The sequence below is a fragment of the Sinocyclocheilus rhinocerous genome, unplaced genomic scaffold (genome assembly GCF_001515625.1).
Source record: "Sinocyclocheilus rhinocerous isolate Xijiao unplaced genomic scaffold, SAMN03320098_v1.1 scaffold53, whole genome shotgun sequence".
NCBI classification, from domain to species: domain Eukaryota; kingdom Metazoa; phylum Chordata; class Actinopteri; order Cypriniformes; family Cyprinidae; genus Sinocyclocheilus; species Sinocyclocheilus rhinocerous.
Window position 1 is genome coordinate 2,074,136 of NW_015645538.1, and position 23,775 is coordinate 2,097,910.

General features: G+C 34.3%; 5 protein-coding genes and 1 long non-coding RNA gene across 11 annotated transcripts in view; 5 read left to right on the top strand and 1 right to left on the bottom strand.

The window, feature by feature from the left end:
* The window catches only part of LOC107706226 (adenylyl cyclase-associated protein 2-like), a 25,859-nt gene extending 21,358 nt beyond the window's left edge, over positions 1-4,501 (top strand). For all 5 annotated transcript variants that reach the window (XM_016509864.1, XM_016509866.1, XM_016509863.1 and 2 more), the window contains 6 exons: positions 459-645; positions 726-901; positions 2,199-2,322; positions 2,433-2,515; positions 3,549-3,692; positions 4,038-4,501. In XM_016509864.1, coding sequence (XP_016365350.1) covers positions 459-645; positions 726-901; positions 2,199-2,322; positions 2,433-2,515; positions 3,549-3,692; positions 4,038-4,121 — 798 coding nt within the window. In that variant the 3' untranslated portion in view covers positions 4,122-4,501. The remainder of the gene's footprint in view (positions 1-458; positions 646-725; positions 902-2,198; positions 2,323-2,432; positions 2,516-3,548; positions 3,693-4,037) is intronic.
* A 1,351-nt stretch (positions 4,502-5,852) lies between these two features.
* On the bottom strand, positions 5,853-8,572 carry aunip (aurora kinase A and ninein interacting protein). The gene is made up of 3 exons (XM_016509745.1): positions 8,260-8,572; positions 7,763-7,919; positions 5,853-7,615 (listed from the first exon to the last, which is right to left on the bottom strand). Exons 1-3 carry the CDS (start codon positions 8,362-8,364, stop codon positions 6,609-6,611), a joined length of 1,269 nt encoding a protein of 422 aa, XP_016365231.1. The 5' UTR covers positions 8,365-8,572; the 3' UTR covers positions 5,853-6,608.
* A 371-nt stretch (positions 8,573-8,943) lies between these two features.
* On the top strand, positions 8,944-12,290 carry LOC107706231 (vacuolar protein sorting-associated protein 28 homolog). The gene is made up of 11 exons (XM_016509875.1): positions 8,944-8,955; positions 8,989-9,001; positions 9,511-9,556; positions 9,690-9,718; positions 9,810-9,847; positions 9,999-10,088; positions 10,405-10,510; positions 10,658-10,759; positions 11,037-11,090; positions 11,205-11,296; positions 11,718-12,290. Exons 3-11 carry the CDS (start codon positions 9,517-9,519, stop codon positions 11,836-11,838), a joined length of 672 nt encoding a protein of 223 aa, XP_016365361.1. The 5' UTR covers positions 8,944-8,955; positions 8,989-9,001; positions 9,511-9,516; the 3' UTR covers positions 11,839-12,290.
* A 1,074-nt stretch (positions 12,291-13,364) lies between these two features.
* On the top strand, positions 13,365-14,542 carry LOC107706234 (uncharacterized). Its single transcript, XR_001636137.1, has 3 exons — positions 13,365-13,519; positions 14,220-14,318; positions 14,512-14,542. It is a non-coding gene; the product is annotated as an uncharacterized LOC107706234 (long non-coding RNA).
* Positions 14,543-14,776: 234 nt separating this feature from the next.
* Positions 14,777-16,074, top strand: LOC107706232 (vacuolar protein sorting-associated protein 28 homolog). Its single transcript, XM_016509876.1, has 3 exons — positions 14,777-14,874; positions 14,989-15,080; positions 15,502-16,074. The coding sequence occupies exons 1-3, from the start codon at positions 14,815-14,817 to the stop codon at positions 15,620-15,622; spliced, it is 273 nt and encodes a 90-aa protein (XP_016365362.1). The 5' UTR covers positions 14,777-14,814; the 3' UTR covers positions 15,623-16,074.
* Positions 16,075-17,694: 1,620 nt separating this feature from the next.
* mapk15 (mitogen-activated protein kinase 15) overlaps positions 17,695-23,775 on the top strand; it is a 10,001-nt gene continuing 3,920 nt past the window's right edge. For both annotated transcript variants that reach the window (XM_016509869.1, XM_016509870.1), the window contains exons 1-12: positions 17,695-17,849; positions 18,550-18,648; positions 18,842-18,871; positions 19,420-19,510; positions 19,684-19,814; positions 19,907-20,070; positions 20,299-20,438; positions 20,587-20,644; positions 20,756-20,893; positions 21,468-21,573; positions 21,954-22,287; positions 22,992-23,098. In XM_016509869.1, the coding sequence (XP_016365355.1) occupies positions 17,781-17,849; positions 18,550-18,648; positions 18,842-18,871; positions 19,420-19,510; positions 19,684-19,814; positions 19,907-20,070; positions 20,299-20,438; positions 20,587-20,644; positions 20,756-20,893; positions 21,468-21,573; positions 21,954-22,287; positions 22,992-23,098 (1,467 nt within the window). In that variant the 5' untranslated portion in view covers positions 17,695-17,780. The remainder of the gene's footprint in view (positions 17,850-18,549; positions 18,649-18,841; positions 18,872-19,419; positions 19,511-19,683; positions 19,815-19,906; positions 20,071-20,298; positions 20,439-20,586; positions 20,645-20,755; positions 20,894-21,467; positions 21,574-21,953; positions 22,288-22,991; positions 23,099-23,775) is intronic.

Here is a 23,775-nt window from a genome sequence, read left to right on the forward strand (position 1 = left end):
TAGTCTTTAATATCATGAGAAATATTGATTTAATGTGTGGCCATATTACTGTATTAAAAATCAATGATTTTTGCCATTTAAACTCTTTAAAGCTTAAAAAAAATTCAGAATCCTTTTCCAAGTGATGCTCTACAAACATTTCTTTTAATAAATTGTATACATTATAAATATGAAATATAAATATACCTGAAATTTTTCTTTATGGAGGTCACCTTGGTTTTTGAACTGTACTACAGACCCAATCCATTGCCTCTTACGCCCCCCACTGGATACATGAACATTGCAGTGAATTCATCAACATCACGGTTACAATGTTTTTAACCATTTTATAAAGGTGTTATTTGAGGCTGTGGATTCACAGCTATACTGTTTAAGTTTTGTTTTTGATGTTTTTCCCATTCTGGAATGAGAATATCAGTTTGCAACTTCTCAGGGACTAAATCTGATGTTCTCCACAGGGTCCTGTAGCCCCTCCCTCACTGTTCAGTGCTCCTTCTGATGGTCCTTGCCCTCCTCCTCCTCCTCCTCCACCACCAGGTCCTCCTCCGATGTTCATGGATGACAGCCCCAAACCCGACGACACAGCAGCAGCCCAGCACTCAGCTCTGTTTGCACAGCTCAACCAGGGAGAGGTCATCACTAAAGGTGGGCAGGAGAACACCGTCACGCAATAAAATATTATACTGCCTTCAAAACTGACATCAGGTGATGTGCTCTGCCTCCAGGTTTGAAGCATGTGTCTGAAGAGCAGAAGACCCATAAGAACCCCAACTTGCGCTCTCAGGGAGGGAGGACACACCAGGGATCTCCAGCCAAAAGTCAGAACCCCAGCATGTCTGCGTGTGCACCTGCCAAAAAACATTCCCCCGTGCTGGAGCTGGAAGGAAAGAAGTGGAGAGTGGTAGGTTCCCACACGACATCAACTGGCATGTGTCTGAATGTGTCCAGCGTTAAATCATACTACTTGTAATCGTTCTGCTACATTTGGCAAAATTAAATAAAAGAAAAAACAAATGTATCCCACAATGCAACGAACTTGATATTTTTAAGTCAATGTCATTATCTTGACATTATCAATGTCATTATCATCATCTTGGCAATAAAAATGCAAATTAATTTATTAGTTTTTTCAGTTCACTTGTAAAATAACTTAAAATTGTTGGTTTGCATTTTTTCTTTTCAAGACTAAATGCTGCTCACTAAATTAAACATGCAATATGTTGAGGCTGTGTGACAATAATGTAGAATACTACTGTTAATACTGTATCATACTAGAGTTTTTATTGATTTACTACATGCTATTTCTAAAGCATTGAAGGCAGTATATAGCACATTAAGCACTACAACTAGTGAATTAAATTATTTTTATTAAAAGGAAGCAAAAAAAAAGTTGTGTTAAACACAAAAGAGATGATTTATATATAATAAGGTCTGATGCGATGGAAAAATATTACATTATTCTTATTGCACAGCTCCAAGCAATACTAGATTCACATTGGTCAATTGTGTCGTTCTGCTAATGTATATATAAATGTCTTCTTCTTCTTCTTATTATTATTATTATTATTATTATTTAAATAAAATAGCATTGTGATATTATTATTATTATACAATTTTCTGAATAGAAATACATTTATTGGAGCCTAAAAATTATATATAAATAATCATTCTCAGTGACATAGAAATTATTTAAAAATGGAAGAGATTCATTAACCTAATTATTTTATTATATTATTTAGCATAGTTAGCATAGTGGTCGTTATTATATTATACCGTACCCACTGTATATATATAATACAAATATATATAATAAATATTACTACTACTAATAATTACACTTTGCATAGTGGTTATTATTATTATTGTTGTTGTTATTTTTGTTGTTATTGTTGTTATTTTTATTATATCGTTTTTTATTAATATTATACCATCAGAGCCTAAAGGTTTTATATAAAATAATCATTCTCAGTTGCATAGGATTCATTTGAAAGTGGAAGAGATTCATTAAGGCAGGGATCACCAAAAAAATAATCATTATCTCCCAACAAGTGGGTTGGATGAATGTAGAGATGTCTTAAAATGAGAACACTTGCACACTTGTAAACTAAGCTATACCTGCACTTGTAGTGAGACTCTTATTGATTTACCGTGCCTCCAGCATGTGTTTAGTGGCTCTATTGTATGTATTTGTCCTGTAGGAGCACCAGGAGAAGTCTCATGACCTGGTGATAGAGGAGACCGAGCTCAGACAGGTGGTTTATGTCTTTAGCTGTAGCAACTCCACACTCCAGATCAAAGGCAAAGTCAACTCCATCATAGTGGGTAAGAGGAGCTCCTCATAACACCAGCTGCTCTTATTCAGTAACGTTATCTCCTCCTCTATCGCAGCACCGCGCACCACGCCTGGCTAATGTCTGTCTCTCTCCTCACAGATAACTGTAAGAAGCTCGGACTCGTGTTTGACAGTGTGGTGGGCATCGTTGAGATCATCAACTCCAGAGACATTCAGCTTCAGGTTAGATGTAAATGTTTGTGCATAACAAGTTTGTAGGCTGAAGGTTTTGATCTGTGAGTGATCTGTACTCAGGGTTGTTATTGGAAGAGATTCATTAACCTAATTATTTTATTATATTATTTAGCATAGTTAGCATAGTGGTCGTTATTATATTATATTATATTATATTATAATATTAATAATATATTTTATATATATATATATATATATACAGTGGGTACGGAAAGTATATCATCAACTCCAGAGACATTCAGCTTCAGGTTAGATGTAAATGTTTGTGCATAACAAGTTGTAGGCTGAAGGTTTTGATCTGTGAGTGATCTGTACTCAGGGTTGTTATTGTGAAAACGAATGTGTTAGCATAATGTATGTGCATGAATTGTGATCATAACTGCCAGAATCAATAACGAATATCGTAATCAACACAACTACCAATGTTAAATAACATTGTGGTATGCATCTGTTGATACTGAAGAGATGTTAACGGACATAAATTACACATGTTTGTAGCTGCTACATGCTTTTATAGCAAAAATTACTAATAAATTACTACATAACATTGCCCAATTCATCAACCACATATAATATTGTTTTTTTTTTTTAAGAAGGAGGCATTAAACTGATCAACATTGACAGTAAAACATTTTTTACAAAAATTTTCAAATAAATGCTGAATGATTTCTGAGGATCATGTGACACTGCAGACTGGAGTAATAGCTGCTGAAAATCCAGCTTTGCCATCACAGAAATAAATTACATTTTAAAATATATTAAAATAGAAAACAGTTGTTTTAAATTGTAATAATATTTCACAATATTACTGGTTTTACCTTATTTTATCAAATAAATGCAGCCTTGTTGAGCACAAGAGACTTTTAGAGCTTGTTTTCACCAAGTAGGAACTCGTGGCTCAAAAATACTAATTCTTTCAAGCTAATTGTAGTTTTTGGACTACAGACTGAGCAGCTCTGTTTTTTCACCCTTATGTATTTTGTTGCCTGTGAACAACACAAAACTTGTTTTGGCCTTTCAGGTAATGGGAAAAGTTCCTAATATTTCCATTAACAAGACTGAGGGGTGCCATGTCTACTTGAGCAAGGATTCACTTGACTGTGAGATTGTCAGTGCCAAGAGCTCTGAGATGAACGTCCTCGTTCCTGAGGGAGAAGATGATTATGTAAGTTTATTTACACTGACTGGAAATATCTACAAATAGAGCTAGCATAACCTTTCATTTTAACAAATAACTTTCTTGATACATTATGTCGTGTACCAGAATAACAATGTTCTATTCCAGAGATTTGACCTGCTTTACATTCAAATATGAGCCTTAAAGGTCCCCTGAAATGCTTAGAAACACGCAGCGTTACTCTGTGTTGATGTCATTTTAACTGAAACAGGAAGACAGGGCGGGACATATCAAGCAGCCCGCCCCTTTTTAATTTTGATTTCATGGGGACTTTAAAAGTTGAAGCATTGTTTATACATTACATTGACTAATATCTTCTTGTGTATTCAACAGAGGGAGTTTCCAATCCCAGAGCAGTTTAAAACGGTTTGGGACGGCTCCAGCCTGGTGACAGAGCCCACAGAGATTGCTGGTTGATTCCTTTTCCAGCTCGTCATCGCTTTCCTCCTACCCAGAATTCTTCATGCACTTTCACTGTATCACACTGTTAGCGGAGACGGAAGAATTCATACATTGTGGTTGTGAGAGGTGTAGTTTTAGGCTCAGAAAATGCAAAATATGGACAAGAGTTCCATTTCCACAAACCAATTATGAAACATTTCAACAAATGGAGATGGAGACGTTTCTCCTTAACTAAGCAGCAATAAAAATACATAATATACATATATTAATTATTATACATTAAAAGTAATTACAGATGATGGCACCATTATGTGTGAATATGGGATTTTTTTAGTCAGCAACTCAAAGTACTAAGTTAAAATAATGAATCAGTAAGCAATCAAATTTGTACTTATTCCTATGGCAATATATATTTTATTTAAAAAATCATTAATTTATTAAAGTATGGATTTTGTTTGTTTTTGTCTTTTTTGACATTATCAAGTACTTTGTGTTGATGTCATAAATTCTCATGTTTAATACATTTTGGTTCTGTGTAGTAATATAATAAAACATTAAACATATCTTTCAAAATATTATGACTATATTTAGCTATATTTAACATGTTTTTATGGAGAAACCAGTTCTTTATGTTTTGTGCAGTGCTGCAGTCACATTTTACATTTCCTACAGATTACAAATCCCAGTTTCAGTTCATAATATTTTCTTCTGCAAAAACACACACACACAAACTTTTATTTGGAAAGGTAATCTTGTATCTTCAGGCTTTGGATGCAGAATATGTGCAATCATGAGCAAAGGAGAAAAATCAATGGATATTTTACAATCAAACCTCTTTTTATTCTATGAGTGTGATAAATGGTCTTTGTTCTGCGAATGAATGAGTGTTTTTGGGGGTAATTTTTTTACAAGATTTTATATTATTTTAATATAGTTCAAATATTGCTTAATTTTAATTCTATCACTCTATATTTCATTTATAATCTCAGACATTTAGAATCTCATTTCTGAGATTAACTTTTGGTAGTCAAATGTTTGTATTGACAGGCACCATGTCATTCAACACCAGTAATGACATGTGCTGTGTTATAACATTAAGTAAATAGGGCGACTAAATATCAAACTTCATGTCCAAAATAGTTTCCTAGATGTTCTCACTTTGCACTCACATATTTACATCACTTGTAAATGTACATGCTTTAAATGTTTATTCAACAGGAAGGTCTTGAACACTTCAGCTCATTTTGAATGTATGCCAACATGTGTTAATATGTAGCATTCTTCAGTCCATAAAAGGGAATCATGTTACATTTGCTTGGTCAGTAAACAGTCAACATTTAACTAAACAATGTAATGCACATTTATAAATGATGCTTAAACAAAGTAGAATGTGTACACTGTATTAAATCACACACCTTAAATTGTAATTTACCAAAGTATTTTCACGTTACCATATCAATTTAATCAAATAAAATAATTGTAAACTCACTACACTTATTTTTATTATAATTTTTTTGACCTTTTTACCATCTTCTGATTAAGTTTGATAACGTTTAGTTGTTCAAAAAGGACAAAGATTTTTGCTAAATGTATAGAGCTGTCAGTTAAAATGTGCACTTAAGATATTATATTTTTACTTTCATTATTTCTTTCTAAAATACTTTCATTATTTCTTTTGCTGATTAGTTCAAAAAACTAATCAGCAAAAAAGTTCTGTGAAAAAAACCCTGTTGTTTAAATTTTGCTTTAGTACAAGAAAAATATGACAGTTAATTCACTATAAAAATGGTAATCTAATTTTTTTAATCTAATTTTGTTGTACTTCTAATATCTCACTTAATATTTTTCACACACAGTATAAATGGGTTTTTATACATGAAACTGCCTTTATATTTTAGGAAGGGGTCCCTTACAAGGGGATCATTACATTTGGGAGTCCATGGCATTTATTATAAATGCATGAAAAATGAGTGAATTTGTCAGCACATGGCTCTTTAATGAAACTGTCCCTGAAAGCAAATTTAAACAGAGCAGCAATGGGGGATCATCAACTTGGCAAACGAGAACAGAATGTGAAGTATTCACCTTGCTCCATGCTGGTAATTTAAAGCAATACAAAACGTAAATTAATTTCAAATGATAGAGCTTTTAAACTCAAATGTACTCAACTTGTTTAATGTGACACGTCATGTCCTACTTTAAAATATACAGATTCTACAAGCACAGCTTAAGGAATACACCAAACATTGACAGTAAAAGCTTCATGGTGCCATCTGCTGGCAAGCAGTGAATCTTTATAAAATATTACACAACAAATCATTTTTGGGGTTCATTTGTACTTGTACAAATGTTTATTTTTGAATTGAATGTTCATTTAAATTTTCAAATATTTTAATTACAACTTTAACAAAATCAAGAGCTTCAAAATTTTAAGAAAGAAAATCAATAAAAAAAAAACACTTAAAATTCTGTGTTCTTGTGGTATTTCGCATCTGTTTCTGGCTAATGCTTGATGACCATGTTTCCCTCTGAGTCTTGGGTGAAAAGCATCTCTGGCTCTAGATCTGATTCCTCCTCCTCTTTTCCTAAAGAAGTGGCAGATGGACTATTCCCGTAATCTTTGCCCACAGATAAATTGCTCTGGTCTCTTAGTGGGCTCCTTAAGTGCTGGTCACGATGAGCAATCACACAGAAGCCCTCTGAGTCCTGAGTAAACAGCGTAGCAAAAGTTTCTCCAACCGTCTCTGTGTTTACAAGTTCCTTACCTGATTTTTTGGGGGGAAAAGTGTATTTTTCCTTTAACCTGCACTTAGCTGGACTGGAAATGAGATGGTGTTTAAAAGGCGATGTTGGAGCATTTTTAATAGGTGATGCAGGCCAGCTATTCTCTTTCCCCATCCGTTTCATGGGTGATGCCTTATTTTTGTGCCAAGACTGCTCCTGATTTTTATTAGTATTCACAGAAGCTCTCCATCTTTTGTGGTTTTCATTGGCAGGCCTAGAAGTTAAGATAGACCCCTTAACTGAGGCCTTCTGATCTCTTAAATCATGTTTGTCCGTGTGTTTAGGACCTGGAGACTTCAGGAAATGCTTACATGCATCTTCAGAGGGCTTCCAGACCATCAGATCATAGTGCTCCGGTGACTCCTCATGAAAGAAAGTCTCAGTTTCAGGAATTGTCTGATTTGGATATTCATTTGAAGCTTCTTTATTCCAATATTCTTGTGTCTCTAACACATTTTCTGTATAATGGACAACATGTCTCCTTTTTTCAGACGGTTCTTCTTCTTCCTCTGGCTCAGTTCCACATATTAAATGGAGAAAAGACTGTTCTTTTTGGTCCTTGGCTGACAATCTTTCAAAATCTTCATCACAGTGCTCCTCAGATATTTGACTGGTTGACTCTGTAGATGGCTTCAAAGTTACATCATGTTTCCGTTTGGCCCCGGTGTGTGCCTCTGTGTGCATGGAACTGGACAACCCAGAATAAGCCGCACTTGGGTTAGGGTCTGGGCAAACAAATGCCAGTCAGAAAAGGACAAAAGGTAATTATTATTTAGCTTTAACAGTTTATCATCACATTAAAGGTATATATATTTTAAAATATCACGTAAACTGAAACAGTTACAGTATGAAAGAACTCTGGAATGTCTTACCTCTGGATTTGGGTGAAAAGAAGGTTGATATAGTGCTTTGTCTAGTGACAGGCATGTTGAGTTTGGTCTGAGTGAAGCTGAGTGCGACTGCCACACTGTATCCCCCTGATCTCGCAAGTGGGTTCAGGAATTTGGATATTGGACGGGTCAGCTGTTTCTGAAAAAATTTTAAAAGCTATCTGAGATCCCTTCATCTTTCATGTAGTGTTAAAGGGGTCATATGATGCTGCTAAAAAGAACATTATTTTGTGTATTTGGTGTAATGAAATGTGTTTATGCGGTTTAAAGTTAAAAAACCACATTATTTTCCACATACTGTACATTATTGTTTCTCCTCTATGCCCCGCCTTTTTGAAACGCGTCGATTTTTACAAAGCTCATCGGTCTGAAAAAAGCGAGGTGTGCTTCTTACGAAGACAAAAGAAAAAAAAATTTCAATACACTTAAAAGGTTAGATTTGGTCTAAATATATTTAATTAGAATTCAGTTGTTGTTACCTGTTGTTTCTTTTCTTTTAACTCTTTTGTGTCGAGCCATATTCCACACTCTTCTTCTTTAGCTGATGCTGCAGGTTTCACTTTAGTGTTCTTTGTGGATTTCATTGTTTACAAATCCCACGCACTCAAATAACCAGCCTCTCTTTATATACTGGACAAACAATTCCCTGAAACGCTCACAGTCTCATAACAAACAAAGCTAACAATCGACATTAACTTTTACAACGTTATATTTTAGTTATTTATATAGTTTCTCGAGCTCCTCTGTTCACTGTTAGCTGTCTAGTCATTCCCGCGCGCGTATTCAAAGACAGTCTCGGGTTGCCAAGTATTCTTGTGAATGACCGATAAATCAGTTCTGTTAGCTTAATAGCACTGGTTATAATAATGAAGGTGATCGCCTTACGATGATGTATAATACACTATATCAAACAGTTATTATACTATAATGTAGTTATGCATTACATAAGTGAGTGAATAAAGTGCGATATATTTATTAGTGTAGAAATATTAAAGGGACTTGGCAACCCGTCACCATGAAACGTGTGCATAAATGTTACAGTTTTCTTCGAATATTAAATTGAATAAATAATGATTCCTATTACTTGAGATTAAATTGTATATTCTTTGCATAAACAATAATATTTTGTAATGAATAAGTCGGTGAAAACAGGACGTTACGAAATCATCCGGCGACGTCACTTCAGCTTGCTACGGTCCGGTGGGTGACGTCAATATAAGGGTGAGTGAATTCTCTTTTTCCTGGTGCGTTTTTGCTAAAAATGCCTTTAGTGTTTTAATAATATGTCATCTCATAACCACATTAACGTTATAGACGTATATAAGCTGTGAATTAACGAGAGACATCAACGTCTCTTGTACTCTCACTGCGGATTGAAAGCAATATCTTAGCTATGCTAACGTTAGCTATGCTAACATCGCTGTGTATTTGTCAGGAAATAAACAAAACAAAATTAGCGGTTGTATTATATACTCCGTTTAGGATTCACAATACCTTGCATCAGTCAGTTCGTTAAATGTGTAAAATCTAATGAGTAACACATTGTCTGTCTACAAGTTTCATTGTATTTCCTTGTACACAATGTGTCTGTAAACATACTGAGATCAGATCAGTGGCTTTTGATATGCAACCACTGTGTATATATCATTTATTCCACTGAGAATAGCGCTGACCCGTGGCTAAACCAAACATAATGATCTGATTCTCGCTTCAATTGTTTTGTACGTTAGTTCATCATGTTTCATGGAATACCTGCCTCTGGAGTGATGGGAGGAGGTGAGTGAGAGAACCTGCTTAATCATGAGCCTCTAAAAAATCAAAGCATCTCAAACTTCTTTTACTCTTGCACATATTTTCATTAGTCTCATCTGATTTGATATGTTTTGCCTCTCTGCTTTAACTTAACCAGCACCTGCCAACAAGCCAGAACTGTATGAGGTAATAATGTTATGTCGTGCCCATAATTTGTAATAATGGGCTCATCTGTCATCATTCCTCTGTGTTTAAATTACATTTTTGTCTGTTACAGGAAGTGAAATTGTACAAAAATGCCAGAGAAAGAGAAAAGTAAGTTAACGAACATCATACTGTTCAGGAATGGCTAATTTGAGTTTCCTTATTTATTTGTCTTATTGATTGATGTCACAATAAAGATGATGCAGAATGGTGATTACGTGATTGGGTTGCAATTAATGTCCTTTTTATTTTGTTTTGAAAGGTATGACAACATGGCAGAGTTGTTTGCTGTGGTCAAAACACTTCAGGCCCTGGAAAAAGCCTACATTAAGGACTGTGTGACTCCAAACGAGTTAGTCACTTAATTTGTTTGTGCAAAACATTGTGAATTAAGGTGTGGTCAGTGGTCACATGCACAGTTTGCGAGTAAAATCCAGAAATTTTAATAGGAGTCCACATGATTGGAAATTTCATGTGATATGAAATATGTTTGCACACCGTTTTCCCAACATTGGTCAGGTAAATTTACTGTGTGTGTTGAACAGCTTCATATATCACTGATCTATAACAATAGACAATGGACCTTTTTTGCCCATAAACTGTTGCCAGTGTGACCACACCCTTATTTACATCTATTCATATAATAAATATTTGCTTTGTTTTTGCAGATACACAGGAGCTTGCTCAAGATTGCTTGTCCAGTACAAGGCTGCTTTCAAACAAGTCCAGGGATCAGATGTGGGCTCCATTGATGACTTTTGTCGGAAATACAGGGTATAGCTTATTTTGCGTACATGTAACTCTAAACTATTCTATTTTAATGCTCTTTTGTATCTTTGGTTAGCAATTCGCTAGTCCAGTGCATTGCATGCAGATCAGTATGCTTTAGTTTACATTTTTTCCCCTGTGTGTTTCTGACAGCTGGACTGCCCACTGGCTATGGAAAGGATCAAAGAGGATCGACCAATCACCATTAAGGATGACAAGGGCAACCTGAATCGCTGCATTGCAGACATAGTTTCTGTATGTATCTTGAACACTTTGTTTAGTGATTTTATGCAGCCTAGAATTAATAGCTTCTTGAGCTAATGCCGGAACGCCCCAGTGTTTATTAACTGAGCACAGAGGATGCCTTCTTGTTCCAACAGTTCCATTAAGTAGATTTATTTAATCAGACTAGAAGAAATAATGCCATATGCAATTTGTCCAGGGTTCCACAGTAGAGTGGCCATTTAGCAATCATAATAACTGGCAAAATCTGCTCCTTTACCCTTTTTAATATTTGTTTTCTCTCATGCAGCTCTTTATCACAGTGATGGACAAACTTCGACTTGAGATTCGTGCCATGGATGAGGTACTCATTTCACAGAATACATCTGCTTAATTAGATGAACATAATGTTATTTAGAGACAGTTTAAGTCTTCTTGATTTGAATTACTGATTAACTGAGAACATTGTTTTATATAGATCCAGCCTGACCTGAGAGAGCTCATGGAGACCATGAATCGAATGAGCAACATGCCTCCAGATTCAGAGGCCAAAGACAAAGTCAGCCTCTGGTAAGCCTAGTTTTACTGTAGAAATACAGTACCATTCAAAAAGTAAAAAACAAACAGTAAAGACGTTTATAATTTTGCGCAAGATTTCTGTTTCAAATAAATGCTGTTTTTTTCGTTTCTATTCATCGAAAAATACTGGAAAAAATCAGTGTTCAAAAAATTTAAGCAGCGCAAATGTGTTTAACATTGATAATAATAAGAAATGTTTGTTAAGCACCAAATCAGCATATTAATTTGATTCCTGAAGAATTATGTGACACTGAAAACTGGAGTAATTTTTGTAAATCACATTTAGAACGCATTAAATAAAATAGCTCATCTGCCAAAATCTAAAATCAAAACTAAATCCAACTGCCTGAAAAACAAATTCAGTTTCTGTGCACTTTAAAAGCAATGCTCACTGTGTTGTTCTTCCTCACAGGTTAACCACACTAAGCAGCATGTCTGCATCTGATGAGCTGGATGACTCCCAGGTTCGCCAGATGCTCTTTGACCTGGAGTCTGCCTACAACGCCTTTAATCGTTTCTTACACTCTTCTTAAATGTTCCTTCCCTCTCTGAGCTCTCTGAACTCTTTTCCACCAGCTTTTTGTTTTTGTTTTTTTATCAAACCTTTGTTTCATTTTCCCTATTTTGCCCATGTCTTGTAGGAATGTAGGAACTTTAAATTCAGTTAGAGTACTGCTTAATAAGGCTTATATTGTTCAGTAATACAATCAGGATTATATTATTTACAGATTTGAAAATTAGGAGTAGGAGACTTTTTTTTTAACGTAAAGAGATTTTTCTATCACATGGTAGTCTGAAAGTGTTCTATAGAATGGCAATAGCGAATACAATAGCCAACTGAGATGCAACGAGGGCGTTATAGGGAGGAGTTTATTATAGGCAAAAGATGATTGCATGTGTTGAATGAACATATGAATTGATAGTTTATGGATCTCATAATATCTTCTAGAACAAGGTCTGATACTGAACTCTCAGTACTGCATTTTATTTTAAATGGATGTTTTCCCTAGCTACACACTTTCCTTATTTTTTTTTTTTTAATAGATGTTTCCCAGTATTTAAATGAGACAATGTTAAATGCGCTCATTCATTTACAGTACTTTAACATTTGTTGGTTTATGACTTGACTTTTATAAAAGCTTGATTAAGAACTTACTCTTTCCTTGGCATGGTGTTGGTCTAGCTCACTTTGTAATAAGGCATATTTATTAAATGACCTATGTAAATAAAATAGTTTTGAAATAAACCACATAATACTTTGAAAAAATATTTGTGATTATATGTACAACTCTGTGTGATTATATGTACAAATAATTATATTAAACCCTTTCATTTGGTTGAATACCTCAATATAATGTCTACTAGCCAACAGCACACACAGTAATGCATGATATATGGATATCTGCACCATGTTAATTACATTCAAACCTAAGCAAATTGGACCGAGGGTTCCGAAACACTATACTAAGGGTCATTTTTACCGGATTTGTTTTCAGGTGACTTTTTGTTGGCGAAAGATTTCCCCATTCAGATTTCAAAACGGGTTTAAGTTGGTCATTCCCGGTGCTGACCAAGCAAAAGCTGCTTGTTTTGAAAGAGACTTCTGTGTAGGTAATGCTTCATACATAAGTATATAATTGACAATTAACCATTGACCGTTTTTGCCGAAATTTCGCTAATGTAACCGCACTTTTAGCAAACATGCGGCTCCTTTAAGAGATTGCGTCCTATGTATCGTCTCCATGGCGACAAACAATTACAAACCCAAGCGATGCGCAACTTTCTACCAGGCCATATGAGCAACCACAGATACCAATGGTGAAATCCAAACGACGCAAACATCTGCTTTCCGCAGGTCGAGATTAGAATTTATATAACTCCGTTTAAATGTTTGGATGGTCAATAGTGATTAAGATTAACGCTTGATAAATTCGTGTTTAGATTTATTATTCGGCATATCGCTTAGGAAAAGTTCACTCCTAGTTAGTGGAGTGAATTCATAAGATCTTGTTTTTAGTTTTTGTTTATTAAATCTGATTTGTTGCAATCCTGCATTCCTCAAGCAGCCAGGATTTTATTCCTGCCATGATCAAAATCAATCAACATTAAGATTAATTTTAAGTGGTAAAACAGGAAATAGACGGAATGAACATCACAGAGGTGGAAGAACACATCACTTTGAAATATGAAATCAAGAGAAGACTTGGGAAAGGGGTAAGATGTACATTTACTGTTATTGTGTTTAAAAAGTGCCAAGATAAACCTTATAAAATCTTACATAGTTATATAATAACCAGACAGTGTAATGTATTTGCTGTTATGTTGATTGTCTTGAATTAGACCATCAGCTTCATCTGGACTATCCTAAATAAAATTTGAGGAATAATTTGTATGAAATCCCACCTAAAACTGAAACGGGGATCATGGGGCTATTGTTTCTATCACTCATTGGTTTGCACAATAGTGATCATATATGCTTGAAAGAACTGCTGTACTGTAGTTGCCGGATGCAGTTTAACTAGGTGCAATTAAGGTCTGTTGTTTCTGTTTAATCCTTCAAAAAGTAATGAGACAAAAAGTTCCTTTTGAGTAAAAATATAAACTACAAAATAGTAATCTAACATAAAATATGTATGTGCAAAGAAAGGCCACCCTTTGGATTAATAATGGCAGTAAACATCATAGGGAAACTGCTTGAACTGCTAATAATGGCAGTCAGTAAGGGTTCTGTGGACTGCATGATCTCTCTTCTGTCACTCCAGTAAATAAATGGAAACTGCAGTGAGCACAAATGACTTAAATGAGGGATTCATGGCAACCCTACTCTGACAACTGACCATTAAGTCATACACTGTATGTTTTCCTTCAATCAACTATAATTTTATTACGGTGTACTTTCTTATCCGTTTCACAGGCATATGGAATTGTTTGGAAGGCTGTGGACAGAAAAACAGGAGAGACTGTTGCTGTGAAAAAAATCTTTGATGCCTTTAGGAATCGAACAGATGCTCAGGTTAGAGACAAGTAAAATAGAGAGGTGGAGAATAAGGAATGGTCTGAAATTGCAATAAAATATACAAAATTATACTACTTCTACTGTATGTATGAATAGGTAAACATCAGTTATTCAGATTCAGATCAGTTATTCGTTATTTTTTAAACTGTATCAAATGCATACTTATCTGCTTGTCTGCATTTTCCCATAGAGAACATTCAGAGAAATTATGTTCCTCCAGGTAAGAATATTGCTCTTTGACCAAACCTTAGAATCCAAATATTCATGTTTCTAACCATATTTACACTACTGCTCAAAAGTTTGTTGTTGGTAAGATTTTAAAATGCTTTTGAAAGAATTTTCTTATGCTCACCAAGCTGAATTTATTTGATCAAAGATACAGTAAGACAGTAATACTGTTAAATATTATTACAATTTAAAATAGTGGCCATTTAGCAATCATAATAACTGGCAAAATCTGCTCCTTTACCCTTTTTAATATTTGTTTTCTCTCATGCAGCTCTTTATCACAGTGATGGACAAACTTCGACTTGAGATTCGTGCCATGGATGAGGTACTCATTTCACAGAATACATCTGCTTAATTAGATGAACATAATGTTATTTAGAGACAGTTTAAGTCTTCTTGATTTGAATTACTGATTAACTGAGAACATTGTTTTATATAGATCCAGCCTGACCTGAGAGAGCTCATGGAGACCATGAATAGAATGAGCAACATGCCTCCAGATTCAGAGGCCAAAGACAAAGTCAGCCTCTGGTAAGCCTAGTTTTACTGTAGAAATACAGTACCATTCAAAAAGTAAAAAACAAACAGTAAAGACGTTTATAATTTTGCGCAAGATTTCTGTTTCAAATAAATGCTGTTTTTTTCGTTTCTATTCATCGAAAAATACTGGAAAAAATCAGTGTTCAAAAAATTTAAGCAGCGCAAATGTGTTTAACATTGATAATAATAAGAAATGTTTGTTAAGCACCAAATCAGCATATTAATTTGATTCCTGAAGAATTATGTGACACTGAAAACTGGAGTAATTTTTGTAAATCACATTTAGAACGCATTAAATAAAATAGCTCATCTGCCAAAATCTAAAATCAAAACTAAATCCAACTGCCTGAAAAACAAATTCAGTTTCTGTGCACTTTAAAAGCAATGCTCACTGTGTTGTTCTTCCTCACAGGTTAACCACACTAAGCAGCATGTCTGCATCTGATGAGCTGGATGACTCCCAGGTTCGCCAGATGCTCTTTGACCTGGAGTCTGCCTACAACGCCTTTAATCGTTTCTTACACTCTTCTTAAATGTTCCTTCCCTCTCTGAGCTCTCTGAACTCTTTTCCACCAGCTTTTTGTTTTTGTTTTTTTATCAAACCTTTGTTTCATTTTCCCTATTTTGCCCATGTCTTGTAGGAATGTAGGAACTTTAAATTCAGTTAGAGTACTGCTTAATAAGGCTTATATTGTTCAGTAATACAATCAGGATTATATTATTTACAGATTTGAAAATTAGGAGTAGGAGACTTTTTTTTTAACGTAAAGAGATTTTTCTATCACATGGTAGTCTGAAAGTGTTCTATAGAATGGCAATAGCGAATACAATAGCCAACTGAGATGCAACGAGGGCGTTATAGGGAGGAGTTTATTATAGGCAAAAGATGATTGCATGTGTTGAATGAACATATGAATTGATAGTTTATGGATCTCATAATATCTTCTAGAACAAGGTCTGATACTGAACTCTCAGTACTGCATTTTATTTTAAATGGATGTTTTCCCTAGCTACACACTTTCCTTATTTTTTTTTTTTTAATAGATGTTTCCCAGTATTTAAATGAGACAATGTTAAATGCGCTCATTCATTTACAGTACTTTAACATTTGTTGGTTTATGACTTGACTTTATAAAAGCTTGATTAAGAACTTACTCTTTCCTTGGCATGGTGTTGGTCTAGCTCACTTTGTAATAAGGCATATTTATTAAATGACCTATGTAAATAAAATAGTTTTGAAATAAACCACATAATACTTTGAAAAAATATTTGTGATTATATGTACAACTCTGTGTGATTATATGTACAAATAATTATATTAAACCCTTTCATTTGGTTGAATACCTCAATATAATGTCTACTAGCCAACAGCACACACAGTAATGCATGATATATGGATATCTGCACCATGTTAATTACATTCAAACCTAAGCAAATTGGACCGAGGGTTCCGAAACACTATACTAAGGGTCATTTTTACCGGATTTGTTTTCAGGTGACTTTTTGTTGGCGAAAGATTTCCCCATTCAGATTTCAAAACGGGTTTAAGTTGGTCATTCCCGGTGCTGACCAAGCAAAAGCTGCTTGTTTTGAAAGAGACTTCTGTGTAGGTAATGCTTCATACATAAGTATATAATTGACAATTAACCATTGACCGTTTTTGCCGAAATTTCGCTAATGTAACCGCACTTTTAGCAAACATGCGGCTCCTACTTTGTAATAAGGCATATTTATTAAATGCCCTATGTAAATAAAATAGTTTTGAAATAAACCACATAATACTTGTATTATGATAAATATTTTTTACAAAAAATATTTGTGATTATATGTACAACTCTGTGTGATTATATGTACAAATAATTATATTAAACCCTTTCATTTGGTTGAATACCTCAATATAATGTCTACTAGCCAACAGCACACACAGTAATGCATGATATATGGATATCTGCACCATGTTAATTACATTCAAACCTAAGCAAATTGGACCGAGGGTTCCGAAACACTATACTAAGGGTCATTTTTACCGGATTTGTTTTCAGGTGACTTTTTGTTGGCGAAAGATTTCCCCATTCAGATTTCAAAACGGGTTTAAGTTGGTCATTCCCGGTGCTGACCAAGCAAAAGCTGCTTGTTTTGAAAGAGACTTCTGTGTAGGTAATGCTTCATACATAAGTATATAATTGACAATTAACCATTGACCGTTTTTGCCGAAATTTCGCTAATGTAACCGCACTTTTAGCAAACATGCGGCTCCTTTAAGAGATTGCGTCCTATGTATCGTCTCCATGGCGACAAACAATTACAAACCCAAGCGATGCGCAACTTTCTACCAGGCCATATGAGCAACCACAGATACCAATGGTGAAATCCAAACGACGCAAACATCTGCTTTCCGCAGGTCGAGATTAGAATTTATATAACTCCGTTTAAATGTTTGGATGGTCAATAGTGATTAAGATTAACGCTTGATAAATTCGTGTTTAGATTTATTATTCGGCATATCGCTTAGGAAAAGTTCACTCCTAGTTAGTGGAGTGAATTCATAAGATCTTGTTTTTAGTTTTTGTTTATTAAATCTGATTTGTTGCAATCCTGCATTCCTCAAGCAGCCAGGATTTTATTCCTGCCATGATCAAAATCAATCAACATTAAGATTAATTTTAAGTGGTAAAACAGGAAATAGACGGAATGAACATCACAGAGGTGGAAGAACACATCACTTTGAAATATGAAATCAAGAGAAGACTTGGGAAAGGGGTAAGATGTACATTTACTGTTATTGTGTTTAAAAAGTGCCAAGATAAACCTTATAAAATCTTACATAGTTATATAATAACCAGACAGTGTAATGTATTTGCTGTTATGTTGATTGTCTTGAATTAGACCATCAGCTTCATCTGGACTATCCTAAATAAAATTTGAGGAATAATTTGTATGAAATCCCACCTAAAACTGAAACGGGGATCATGGGGCTATTGTTTCTATCACTCATTGGTTTGCACAATAGTGATCATATATGCTTGAAAGAACTGCTGTACTGTAGTTGCCGGATGCAGTTTAACTAGGTGCAATTAAGGTCTGTTGTTTCTGTTTAATCCTTCAAAAAGTAATGAGACAAAAAGTTCCTTTTGAGTAAAAATATAAACTACAAAATAGTAATCTAACATAAAATATGTATGTGCAAAGAAAGGCCACCCTTTGGATTAATAATGGCAGTAAACATCATAGGGAAACTGCTTGAACTGCTAATAATGGCAGTCAGTAAGGGTTCTGTGGACTGCATGATCTCTCTTCTGTCACTCCAGTAAATAAATGGAAACTGCAGTGAGCACAAATGACTTAAATGAGGGATTCATGGCAACCCTACTCTGACAACTGACCATTAAGTCATACACTGTATGTTTTCCTTCAATCAACTATAATTTTATTACGGTGTACTTTCTTATCCGTTTCACAGGCATATGGAATTGTTTGGAAGGCTGTGGACAGAAAAACAGGAGAGACTGTTGCTGTGAAAAAAATCTTTGATGCCTTTAGGAATCGAACAGATGCTCAGGTTAGAGACAAGTAAAATAGAGAGGTGGAGAATAAGGAATGGTCTGAAATTGCAATAAAATATACAAAATTATACTACTTCTACTGTATGTATGAATAGGTAAACATCAGTTATTCAGATTCAGATCAGTTATTCGTTATTTTTTAAACTGTATCAAATGCATACTTATCTGCTTGTCTGCATTTTCCCATAGAGAACATTCAGAGAAATTATGTTCCTCCAGGTAAGAATATTGCTCTTTGACCAAACCTTAGAATCCAAATATTCATGTTTCTAACCATATTTACACTACTGCTCAAAAGTTTGTTGTTGGTAAGATTTTAAAATGCTTTTGAAAGAATTTTCTTATGCTCACCAAGCTGAATTTATTTGATCAAAGATACAGTAAGACAGTAATATTGTTAAATATTATTACAATTTAAAATAGTTGTTTTCTATTTTTAATATATATTAAAATGCAATGTATTCCTGTGTCCTTCAGAAATTATTCTAATATGCTAATTTGGTGCCTAATGAAATATGTTATTCTCATTGTTGAAAGCAGTTGTTATGCTCATATTTTGTTCTGCTTATTTGAAATAGAAATCTTTTGTAACATTATAAATTCCTTTACTGTCACTTTTGGTCAATTTAATGCGTCCTTGCTGAATAAAAGTATTCATTTCTTTTGAGAAAAAAATCTACTGACCCCACACACAATAGATTACATTAAAAACTTAATTCTGTGTTTGTTAAGGTATCAAACTTCCTTCTTTTTTCCCCCTTTTGCAGGAGTTTGGGGATCATCCTAACATAATTAAATTACTGAATGTCATCAGAGCCCAAAACGACAAAGACATTTACCTTGTGTTTGAATTCATGGGTAAGAGACCATTTGTGTGATCTTTCGCACTTATTAGTCAGTACTCTTCACACCATTATATTCCAATTAATTGTACTCTATGGCAATATTCATAATTCCAACTTACTGTTATTGACATGATGTGATTTTGTTCACAATGTCTATACTATATTCACACCGACTTTTCTTTTCAGACACAGACCTACATGCAGTAATAAAGAAAGGAAGTCTATTAAAAGACATTCATAAGCGTTATGTTATGTACCAGCTTCTTAAAGCGACAAAATACCTTCATTCAGGCAATGTCATTCATAGGGACCAAAAGGTATGTCACACCTTTTAACATTACTTCACGCTTACAGGATTAATTTAAACCATTTCTGGTTTAAGTAATTCCTTTATTTTTATTTCCTAAAGCCATCCAACATCTTACTAGACACAGACTGCTTTGTGAAGCTGTGTGACTTTGGCTTGGCAAGATCCCTGTACCAGATCCAAGAGGATGCCGTGAATCCTGCCTTGACAGAGTATGTGGCAACACGATGGTACAGAGCCCCTGAAATTCTCTTGGGATCCAGTAGGTGCGTGGCCCCCAGAATAGATTGTTTTAAACATTTTATAATGTATTTATTATGTATGTGTAGTTTGATTTGTATTAGTTATCTATTTTAGTTTTAGTTACAGTTGTAGTAATGTTGTCATTTTATTAGTTTTTTTTATTATATATAGGTTTTTTTATTAAGTTTTAGTTTTATTTATTAATCATAATATATAGTATGTTATGATAATGGGTCCTATATTTCCTGCAGGTACACAAAAGGTGTAGACATGTGGAGCATAGGTTGCATTCTGGGAGAGATGCTCCTGGGCAAGCCTCTCTTCCCCGGGACGTCTACCATTAATCAAATCGAAAAAATCATGAGTGCCATTCCACATCCTTCTACAGAGGGTGAGTTCGAATTTTACATGAGACTTGTTCTTTCAGACAACAACTAAATAAACCAGCCACAAAGAATTATGGATTGTTTCATCAATTATTAATTTATTAAAAACACAAACCAAACTTTGCTAATAGGACTGTATATTATTTTTCGTAGATGTGTTGGCTATCAGATCAGAGTATGGGGCTTCTGTGATTCAGAGAATGCTGCTTAGGTATGTAATGTTAATATTTAACAGTTTGTCTTCATTCTATGGTTGTTTAGTTGATCTTGAATGATGACTCTGCTGACATCATAACCATGTTTGATGTGAACGTGTGTTTAGACCTCAGGTGCCATTTGATGAAATTCTGCCGGCATCAGTGCCACCTGATGCCCTTGATTTAGTGCAGCGCCTGCTGGTTTTCAATCCAGACAAGAGACTCAGTGCAGAGGAAGCTCTGCAGCACCCTTATGTGTCCAAGTGAGTTTTGCTTTTAGTTATTTAATGTTTTTAAATAATAATGTAAGTCAACATGAAATCAAAATTGACTCTGTCTACTTTCCTAATACACAGCACTTGACACATTGTATTTGATCATCAGTGCACTATATTTGAAAGAAATTAAAATATGATAACAATTGATGAATGGCTATTAAAGGGATAATTCACCTCAAAATGAAAATTCTGTCATTAATTACTCACCCTCATGGTACTCGTTCCAAACCTATAAGACCTTCGTTCATCTTCGGAACACAAATTAAGATATTTTTGGTTGAAATCCATTAGCTCTCTGACCCTGCATAGACAGCAATGCAACTGAAATGTTCCCAGGCCTAGAAACAAAGTATGGACATCATTAAAATAGTCCATGTGACATCAGTGGTTCAACTGTAACGTTATGAAGCTACGAGAATACTTCATAATGATAAGTCATAATGATAAATGGCTTTTTTGGAATTATTGCATTGTTGTTATATGAATAAATGAATTACTAAATATATAAATGAATAATAACATTCAAAAATATCCCTCTTCTTTCTATTTGTCATGCAAGATTTCACAACCCAGCCAGAGAGCCTAGTTTGGTCTATGATGTCATTTTGCCAGTGGACGATGACGTCCAGCTCTCTGTTACTCAGTACAGAAACAAACTCTATGAGGTGAGTGGAAACTTTTTTCACAGATTTATTTTGACCTTTGTCTCGTGCTTTGCTTTGAACAGTCATAATGTTGTGAATGTACACAGTCATATGATTTCTGTGTTATGGCGACAAATGCTGTCACAGTGACAGAAATCACACAAACTGAGCATAAATAATTGTTCACTGAAGTTTAAAAGTTTGGGTTGATGATTTTTATTTTTAAGAAAATAAATGGTAGAATACATTGTAATAATTTTTTGCAATATTACTGTTTTACTGTATTTGTGTTTAAATAAATGCAGCCTTAAAAATCATTAAAATATTAGAAAAATTGTATATTAGCATGTATTTATATTAGCAAATGCTTAAAAACAACTTTCCAATTTCTCCTGTAAAAGATGATCCTGGAAAAAAGGGCCAGTCGGCAGATGCACAAACAACCTCATTTCGCACAGAAATCAGAGGAGAAGACGGCAGACGTGAATGGGGACAGTGGAATGGACAAAAGCAATGAAACAGGTGCTGGCTCTCAAAGAGAAGGCAAGCGTGGCGTGGATGGAGATCATGACAGGAAATCTCCTAATGACAAGAAGAGCTCTAATGGAACTGGAGCAGCTGTTGCGAAACCTCTCAGGAGGCCTGAGCAAACACACTCAGCTGCTGAAAGCACCAGCCCAGCAGTGAGCCCAAGTGTGGTCAAAACCTCTTATAACCCCATCACACACATGCCTAGTGAGTTCTGTTTAATAGTGGTTGTACAGTAACATTCAATTACCTCACTTATACATTCAATTATGTGTAATGCACATAAAGCTTTGGTCACTGAATGTCCTGGTTTCAACTTTTATGATAGAATAGAATATACACTACCATAGAATAGACTGCAACTATACTACTTAGCATGTGCAGTAGTTTGGAGTATGTTTTTTTTTTTTTTGAAAGAAAATAATATTTTTATTCAGCAAGGTGCATTAAATAGATCAGAAGTGACAGTAAAAACATTTATAATGTTACAAAATATTTTTATTTCAAATAAATGCTGTTCTTTTGTAACTGACTGGTTATCAAAGAATTCAGAGGAAAAAAAAATTTACTTTTTAGTTTAAAAATATAAGCAGCACAATGATATTTAACATTGAAAATAAAATTAAATGTTTTTTTTTTCTTTTAATTTTTTTTTACACCAAATCAGCATATTAGAATTATTTCTTAAGGATCATGTAACACTGAATACTTAGAAACAGTTATTTTAAATTATAATAATATTTTACAACTTTACTGTATTTGTGATTAAATGCAATTAAATGCAGCCTCGGTGAACATAAGAGACTTCTTTAAAAAAAACATTTTAAAAAATCTTGCAGACCACAAACTTTGAAATGCTGGTATATTACTCATTAGATAGCCATAAAAGGTATTATCCATTTATCTTCCAGATGGTTTAGTCAAACTGCACCACTACCCAGCTCATTCTCAGCGGATTGGGAGGAGGAATCAAGATACTGGAGGTGTACTGCCTGCAGATGGTGCTAATGGGCCTGTGGTACGTCCTACTGTTTCATTTTATATAAGAGCTGTTGTCTATTCAACATTTAAAGACATTTTAAGTGGTAATATGGTGCAGTTTTTTTTTTTGCTAACATCTTAAATGTGACCCTGGACCACAAAACCAGTCTTAAGTCACTGTTAAGGGGTATATTTGTGGCAATAGCAAAAAAAAACATTGTATGGGTCAAAATTATCGATTTTTCTTTTATGCAAAAAATCGTCAGGATATTAAGTAAAGATCATGTTCCATGAAGATATTTAGTAAATTTCCTACCGTAAATATATCAAAACTTAATTTATGATTAGTAATACGCATTGCTAAGAACTTCATTTGGACAACTTTAAAGGCGATTTTCTCAATACTTTCATTTTTTTGCACCCTCAGATTTCAGATTTTCAAATAGTTGTATCTCAGCCAAATATTGTCCGATCCTAACAAACCATACATCAATGGAAAGCTTATTTATTCAGCTTCAGATGATGTATAAATCTCAATTAAAAAAATTTAACCCTTATGACTGGTTTTGTGGTCCCATATAAAGACAGCCTTATGCACACAATTCACATGCTTATATACATCTCAGTTTTGAATTTTGAGTGTTAATTATTAAATAAATTAAATTATTTGATCTCTGAATAAACTATTTTGGTTTCTGTTTTAGGCTAAATGAA

Excerpts from the sequence above, each read along its gene's own strand:
- LOC107706232 (XM_016509876.1), top strand. The coding sequence starts at position 14,815 with ATGCAGCTCTTTATCACAGTGATGGACAAACTTCGACTTGAGATTCGT. Across the intron at positions 14,875-14,988 it reads AGATTCGTGCCATGGATGAG|ATCCAGCCTGACCTGAGAGA; the intron begins GTACTCATTTCA and ends TGTTTTATATAG. Across the intron at positions 15,081-15,501 it reads AAAGACAAAGTCAGCCTCTG|GTTAACCACACTAAGCAGCA; the intron begins GTAAGCCTAGTT and ends TCTTCCTCACAG.
- LOC107706231 (XM_016509875.1), top strand. The coding sequence starts at position 9,517 with ATGTTTCATGGAATACCTGCCTCTGGAGTGATGGGAGGAG. Across the intron at positions 10,511-10,657 it reads ACTTTTGTCGGAAATACAGG|CTGGACTGCCCACTGGCTAT; the intron begins GTATAGCTTATT and ends TGTTTCTGACAG. Across the intron at positions 11,297-11,717 it reads AAAGACAAAGTCAGCCTCTG|GTTAACCACACTAAGCAGCA; the intron begins GTAAGCCTAGTT and ends TCTTCCTCACAG.
- aunip (XM_016509745.1), bottom strand. The coding sequence starts at position 8,364 with ATGAAATCCACAAAGAACACTAAAGTGAAACCTGCAGCATCAGCTAAA. Across the intron at positions 7,920-8,259 it reads TAAAAGAAAAGAAACAACAG|AAACAGCTGACCCGTCCAAT; the intron begins GTAACAACAACT and ends AAATTTTTTCAG. Across the intron at positions 7,616-7,762 it reads CTTTTCACCCAAATCCAGAG|ACCCTAACCCAAGTGCGGCT; the intron begins GTAAGACATTCC and ends TTGTTTGCCCAG.